Source organism: Argentina anserina, chromosome 6, assembly GCF_933775445.1.
Source record: "Argentina anserina chromosome 6, drPotAnse1.1, whole genome shotgun sequence".
In the NCBI taxonomy this organism is placed as follows: domain Eukaryota; kingdom Viridiplantae; phylum Streptophyta; class Magnoliopsida; order Rosales; family Rosaceae; genus Argentina; species Argentina anserina.
This window is the reverse complement of record NC_065877.1, coordinates 24,918,682-24,926,063: the sequence shown is the minus strand read 5'-3', so window position 1 is coordinate 24,926,063 and position 7,382 is coordinate 24,918,682. Positions and strand designations below refer to the sequence as shown.

Sequence of the window (7,382 nt, the reverse complement as noted above, 5' to 3'; positions counted from 1 at the left end):
CTAAAGTTGGACGAAATATGCAATAATGCAAATGCAGGCAAGTACTTATAAGAGTCAACGTTGACAAGAGCTTGTTGTATGTACATAAGTCAACTCAAGTAAACCTGACTTCGATCTAAAACTATCGCACAACTTAATTCTCTAAGAGAATCTAGATTGATAATTTTTGTTTTCTAAGGATTAAACAGTAAGAACATTTGGAATCGATCATTAAATTTCTCTTAAGCTTATGACAGTACAAAAGAAAGCCAACTACTGCAAGGTTAACACTATCACTGTCAAAACATATAGACTAGGCATAACAATGATCATTTGGTAAAATAAAGAATAATTATGTGGAACCTTAAGTAAAGTCTTCCATACTTGTATAATCAAGTGTGTTCTATAAATTATGTTCATACTGTTAGCAGATTATTCACATGAATTTATGTTACTGATGGAGATGAATTCTTAGAAACAACTTTTTGGACCACAAACCATAATCTGAGTACTACTGGCATTGGGAAGCTTCTCTGGAGTGTGATTTTTTGTGGACTTTTTAGGCATGCATGCTTCATTATTAATCAGACAACCACGTAAAAGTTTAAAGAAATTATTTCCAAGCTAATCGAAAGATAAGCTTGTAATGCAAGCAAAACCAACTAACCAAGTATGTAAATGCTATCTTAAGATTGAAGCCCCAGTTTTAATGAGTAGATAGTTTAGCCAACCAAGGAGGAAATGTACAAATTTGCAAAAGCCTGAGTCAATTTGGAAACAAGACTAATGACAGACTCATAAAGATTCATTTTATCGTCTTTTTTATCTCTTTTTTCTACCCATTTTACCATCTTCAACTTAGCTTGATCATAATTTTTTTTTCTGACCACCTTGAATAAAAAAAAGATAGCAGCTTGATCCAGATTCCAGAGGCGAATCTAAGAGGAACCACACCCAGCGGCTGCTGGGTAAACTTTGATTGCACCAGCTTAGTTTTATTTTTCTGCTGGGTAAAAACCTACCCTCCACTTAGTAAACTTGTGAGGTATTTCATTATTTGTTGCTTTGCTGTTTAAATTCAACAGGTAATAACCAATACATTGGTTCATTCCATAAGTTCTGTATGCGTGCATGATTGTGTCAAGTAACTTATGAGTTTGACATAATAAAATTTGGCAGCTTCTGATAACAAATGCATTTGCCTAAATTCATTAGCTACTAAACCAACAAAGTCTAAGTAAAAAAAAAAAACGAAGGAATATAACTTTTTTCCTATGCTTGATGAAAAAAATTTCCGCTCACCTAACTTTTGAACTCTAGATCCGCCACTGACTTGATCTTCTGTCTAAAATCATATCTGACCAGCACTTCGTTTTATTTGCAAGATTCTTTACCGCAGTTATTACAAAATCTAATGAAAAGAGTATATAATCACAAGTCTCCAGTGGGAACAAAATTTCTGTAAATCATCTTATATTCACATAAAAAAGAGTAACAAGTACATGACTATTATGGCTGCTTTCAATCATTAAGCTTCCAAAGCATATGAGGAAAGAATACAGTGCAAAACACAATCTAACATACTTGGCCTCACAGCTTCTTTTTTATTTTTGGTCCGAGGCCTCACAGCTTCCCCATGACCATATTTGGTATAAAGAACAAAAAAAAAACTTATCAAATGACTAATCTCATAGAAATCAAGTGCGTTCTTACTTGGAAACCAAGATATACCTGTAAATCTTTTGGAAGATGGAACATTCAGTATGAGTGATATCCCTTCTTGTTGGTGCTCTCAATGTCTGAATTTTGGCTTCCCGTTTCCAGGTCTGCATTAGCCTCTCCTCTTTCTCTTCTTTCCTTTCTCCACTTCGATTTCTTCAAACAGTGATTAACTAGCATCACAGTAAGACCAATAAAAGCTGTTCCCAAACTGCCAATGCTCACAGCCAGTAAAGCTACAAACACTAATTCTTCACGCTCATTATGGGGCAGGATCACCCATGTTGCTGCAACATAACTTGTTGCCATGAATGCAACAGCTACCCACATGACCTTGTGAGCAACCACCAATAGTCTTGTCAATGGTTTTCTCCGATATGGGATGATACTGACTACCACAACCACTATGGAGAGTGACGTGAATAGCGCAACATGATTGCTTATTTCAAAGATTTTGAAAGCTGTTGTTTTGCTTGCAATTGACTTCCCTGTCATCAGTTCCCCTTGATAAACACCTCCAGGAGGGTTGATACCAGCAGAAAAAGTAACTGTGGCGATCAAACCAGCAACTAGTATTATAGTGTTCCTGGCATTTTGTAACGCCTCTCTATGTGCCTTCTGATGCTTCCTTCGGGGTTCCAGTAAATTCTCACTAGGAAACCTGTGTTGTGTCACCATGGGAGACAAGACAGGGTCTGGCATTTGAGCTTTATTGTCAAATACATTTTTTACTGGATGTTGAGGCGAAGAGTTGTTAGTCTGGGGTGATGGCAGATAAGGCGATGACCGGCTAGACTGAGGTGATGGCAAGCTTGATGAGTTCCTGGAAATGGGTGATGTAAAACTAGATGGGGAATATGATGCAGGGGAAGAACCTATTTCAAGATTCTTAGTGGTCAACTGCAGTTCATGCTTCGTAACGAATTGGGCTCTTTTTGGTGTGTTATCAAGGAGAGTCACTGCATGGCCTCTAGCATTTCCTGATTGAGATAACAACTCCATGCTCCTTTTACCTCCTGCTTTCATGAACATTGCTGCAAGATGCTGATTTTCTTGACTTTGTTTTGCCTGGTCAAGAATATCAAGTGCTGTGAGTCCTCTGCAATTTAAAGAGTTGATCTCCACCCGTGTCTTGTTGAGGATGTACTCTGCTATCTGGAACAAAGGTGAATATACAGTTATAAGCGATGCTTGGATACACAAACACTTTAATATATTTCAAAGTAGTACTTAAAAGAAGACATAAAATTCTCTCAATCTTATATCAGCATCATATTGTGGTCAACACAAACTTAACTAAAGGACAAAAATTTCATTTGTTCCATAAACTTGTATTTAGAATACCAGGTGAAAATCCAAACAATATGGTTTAAAGCACAATAATATCTCACCTGATGTTGTCCTCCATAAACTGCAAGATGTAAGATGGTGTTTCCATAACGATCTCCACGACCAAAGAGATTCATACCATTGCAGATAAGGATCAAGAAAACCAAAGCATCATATCGGCCATATCTCACAGCCAAGTGAAACACTGTCTCTCCATCTTTTGTGGCTAACTGAAAAGATGCAGGAGCTATGAGGACAAACCCTTCAATGACTGGAGCTTTGTAGTTTATTGTTGCCAAGTGCAGTGGTGTGTGACCACTGTTATTGTATTGCTGAGCAAGTTTTGTATCGAGCCTTAAGAGCGCCCAGGTGATCTCTCTGTGTCCTTTTTCAGATGCACAATGCAATGGCGAGTTTCCATTCTCATCAATTCTCCTTGCAAGGCCAGGACAAACACTTAACAATTCTCTGACAACATCTGCACCAACAATACTATTTCAGTATGTGCAGAACAAAAGTTGAGTACATAAATCAAACATATTAAATAAATTACATTGTTTCATATCAGAATGTGTAGTACAGGAGAGACGAGAATCATACTACTTACCCATGTGTCCAACGGACACGGCTGCATGAATGCAAGTGTGATCAATTCCATCTTCAAGCAAATCCAGCATCCCAGGCTCCTTCAGTAGGACATTCACCACATCAACATGGCCACAGCTGCAAGCCAGGAAAAGGGCACTCTTCCTTTCGGTATTAAGCTTATGAGCTGCCCCAGGATTGGCATATAGTAACAGCTTCAAGATCTCAGCATTCCCTATTCGACAAGCTTCATGAACAGGAGTCTCCCGGCCCTTATTCTCGGCAGCAACCATATCAGGGCGCAATGCGACAATTTCAGACACCATGTCAGCATGACCAAACTTTGACACAAGGTGTAATGGTGTGTTCCAGGTATCAGCTTCTCTCTGCTCAAGAATTCCTTTGCTTTTTTTGACCAACTGGCTAAATGAGGGTATATCGTTTCTCTTGATTGCCACTAAAAGTCTAGAATCCATTGTAATTAAAACTTCCTCAAGACTCTACTTTAATTGCACAATAGAGGACAATAAGTATACGAACCGCTTCCAAACAACTATAAATAGCTATGAACTGGAAGTTGCTTGGAAACTAAACGTTGACAAAGAAAGAAGTCTAACATGTAAGTCTTCGCACCTTCTTGGTGGAAATGCATTGACAATCCTCAAAGAAATTACGTGTTGACTAAGAAATCTCTATTATCTATATAAGTATCAGACAATATAATAGAAAAAAATCAGAAACCAAAATACAAGCCGTGGACAAGAATGATAGAGCTCAAAAAAGGACTTACCATGAATCTCAGCGGCAGTTGTTGGTTTGAAAATTTCATGAAGCAATTTCTCCAGAATTACATTCTTTCCCGGAAGCAAGCATCGTGGTTGCTACAAACTCATAGAAGGACAAAGCTATTGCAACAACTGTGAGGAAACAAAACTGAAAGTGAAGCTTTGGATAATAAGGTCTCAGGAAACGACATATAGGGCCCCAACACACAGACACAAGCCCATTGGGAGACTTTAGCTTAGATCACAAAACGTGTGAATCTAGAAACAAGTGATTTTGAACAGTATATAAACGTAGGCAGAGACGTAAGAAAGGAATCAACTACAGTATCTGCCACCCTAAACCTACAAATGAACAATTAATTAATAACCCGATGCAATTAGGAATGATGTAGTCTAAAATATACATGCGCATTGAAATGATATACTATATAATCAAAGCAAGCAAATAAGGTTTTAGCAATGAATCAAGACAAGAAAATATGCTAACAAGTAATAGCCAGCAATTCCAGATAATTGGCCACCACCATGGAACATGAAGCGGGTACAAGCCGCCACTAACTTCAGTATTTCAGCAACCGTCAACCATTTCCTTGTACGAATATTGTACTTCAGACATTTCTTTCTTTCTACCAATTTTTCTGATCAGATACCAAATAAAATCATTAATTGCGACCACCGTAATGTTGCTTGAAATCATTTCTTCATTTAGTGTATAAACCCTCATCTAATTCAAAAACACTTCTTCATCATTCAAGTCCAGCACATATACAGTTACAATCATATCTTGAAAACTGTGATACATCAATCATACAGTTCCCAAGATAATCAATCAAGCACAAGATTTATATTTTGCTGAAAGCTAATCCACACATGCATTAAGCCTTGAATATCCTCTGCTCCTGGGGTAATCAGCCTCATTTCCCCCAATGATTTCCTAACATCATAGTAAAAGAAATGCATGACAATCAATGAACAGTATTTCTAGTTAAAAAAAAACTGTATTTCTAAAAGAGTGTTACAAACTATAAGTATATATAGGCAGACAAATAAACACAAGAAAAAAAAAATTAGTGTAGTTTACATTTGCGTACCATTTATCTTTGAAGTCTAGCCCCTCAGCAATTTTCCCCTGTACACAGTCAATTTGACATAAATCCAATTTCTTGAATCATCCAAGAATTTGAAATAGACGTATCTCCAACTCTCCAAGAGCTCTTCAGCAGTAAACTGCCACAGACCATCCAAAATCCACTAATAAATCCCAACACTGATAAGGAATCCCAGGTTTATGAGACCATCATTATTATGTTCCTTGATATCATCAGCTTGAGTTGTTCCATTTCCTGAGCAATTTGCTATCAAAGGTGGTCCGCAAAGTGCAAGATTTCCGGTATATGCAGAAGCATTAAAACTTTGAAGTTGGGTGCCTGGTGGAATTCTTCCTGACAATTGGTTGTGCGATACGTCCAGCACTCCAAGAAAGTTTAATCTCAAAAAAGTTGCAGGATTGTTGCCAGATAAAATGTTTCTTGACAAATCAAGAGATTCCAACATCTTCATGTTACCAACGTCTGCAGGAAGCTTTCTCCTCATATGGTTTCTTGACAAGTTGAGGGATTTCAACTCAGTCATACTTGTTATACTCTGGAATTTCGCCAACCAAATAATTTCTAGACATGTCAATGCTTCTCATAAGATTTGTCCCAAAAACTCAATTTATATTGCTTTCCACGCTAGTTCTATTGTATTATCCTTGCCTGTTGTAATATCACCAGCCAAAACTGAGATGTTGTAAAAGCAATGTGGCAAGGCTCCTGAAATATTGTTGTGTGAAAGGTCCAAAACATGAATGGAGGCTAGATTGCACAGGGACAAAGGTATGATTCCATTGAACTCGTTGGAGTGTAAGCGTAGAATCTCCAAGTCGGCTAGGCTTTCGCCAATCCATGCTGGTATCATTCCCGAAAGGTTATTGTTTTCTACGACAACCATCGCTAATTCAGTACAGTTCTCCAAAGACAGTTCTCCTGAAAAGTTGTTTTCGTGGAGACGCAATACAACTAGAGAAAATTAATTAGTAGTACTAAATAACTAAAAACTCACTTTTCATATTTATTATACAAATTAAGACATAAGGTCAAACTCAAATAATAAGTAAAATAAAACTGATTAATTAATTAATGCAAAAAATATCTAAATACCCATATTTTCGTGATAATTACCAAATATGACTCATAGATCTAACAAATTTCTTTGTGCTCATTTTTTAGTTTTTTTTTTTCAGAAAATTAAGTTTTCTAGGCCCAACCACCGGCATTTTAGAGGTATGCCAATATATAAAGTTGTTCCTTATGTCATGGGCTTTCATTTAAGTACCATATTGCATATGTTTTGAGAAATTTTGAAATTTTGAATTTTTCTCACCAAAAACCACAGTAGCAGTTAGTTTTTTAATCGACAGTAGCAGGTACCTTCCAAGTCGACAGTAGTATGTGTCTTCCAAGTCGACAATAGCAGTTAATTTTTAATTCGACAGTAGCAGTTAGTTTTTATAATCAACAATAGCAGATAACCTCTCTATTGATAGTAGCAAACACTATGGGTCAAAGAGGGTAAAAAGTAAAATATTTGATGACATGTGGCAACTTGTAATCATTTGACCCTTATTTGCTTTATCAAATTAAGTAGTGAGTTATTTATAAACTAAATTATTGTCTGATACTTTTAAGTAGTTTGCTAATACAACTATCCACCCTAAATTTCCTAATGAGCTTGGTAGCTTCCCGGATAATTTATTCCCAACAAATATTGAAATTGCATCCAACAATTAGGAAGCTCCCCTCTCAATAGGTTGTGAGAAATGTCAAGAACACTCAATGTACTATGCGCATCGAAAGAAGTTGCACAGATGGAAGACAAGGGCTCTGAAAACATTATACGAGAGATCCACGGTAACATCCTTAAATTTTGAAGAATAAAATTTCA

General features: G+C 36.9%; 3 protein-coding genes across 3 annotated transcripts in view; 1 reads left to right on the top strand and 2 right to left on the bottom strand.

Annotated features, from left to right (window-relative positions):
• LOC126798978 (uncharacterized) overlaps positions 1 to 7,382 on the top strand; it is a 187,386-nt gene that overhangs the window by 156,600 nt on the left and 23,404 nt on the right. The gene's annotated exons all lie outside the window — the stretch shown is intronic.
• Positions 1,492 to 4,307, bottom strand: LOC126798968 (ankyrin repeat-containing protein ITN1-like). Its single transcript, XM_050526070.1, has 4 exons — positions 4,230 to 4,307; positions 3,635 to 4,077; positions 3,090 to 3,505; positions 1,492 to 2,853 (listed from the first exon to the last, which is right to left on the bottom strand). The coding sequence occupies exons 1-4, from the start codon at positions 4,262 to 4,264 to the stop codon at positions 1,738 to 1,740; spliced, it is 2,010 nt and encodes a 669-aa protein (XP_050382027.1). The 5' UTR covers positions 4,265 to 4,307; the 3' UTR covers positions 1,492 to 1,737.
• LOC126797146 (receptor-like protein EIX2) lies at positions 5,649 to 6,389 on the bottom strand. The gene is made up of 2 exons (XM_050523820.1): positions 6,155 to 6,389; positions 5,649 to 6,067 (listed from the first exon to the last, which is right to left on the bottom strand). Exons 1-2 carry the CDS (start codon positions 6,387 to 6,389, stop codon positions 5,649 to 5,651), a joined length of 654 nt encoding a protein of 217 aa, XP_050379777.1.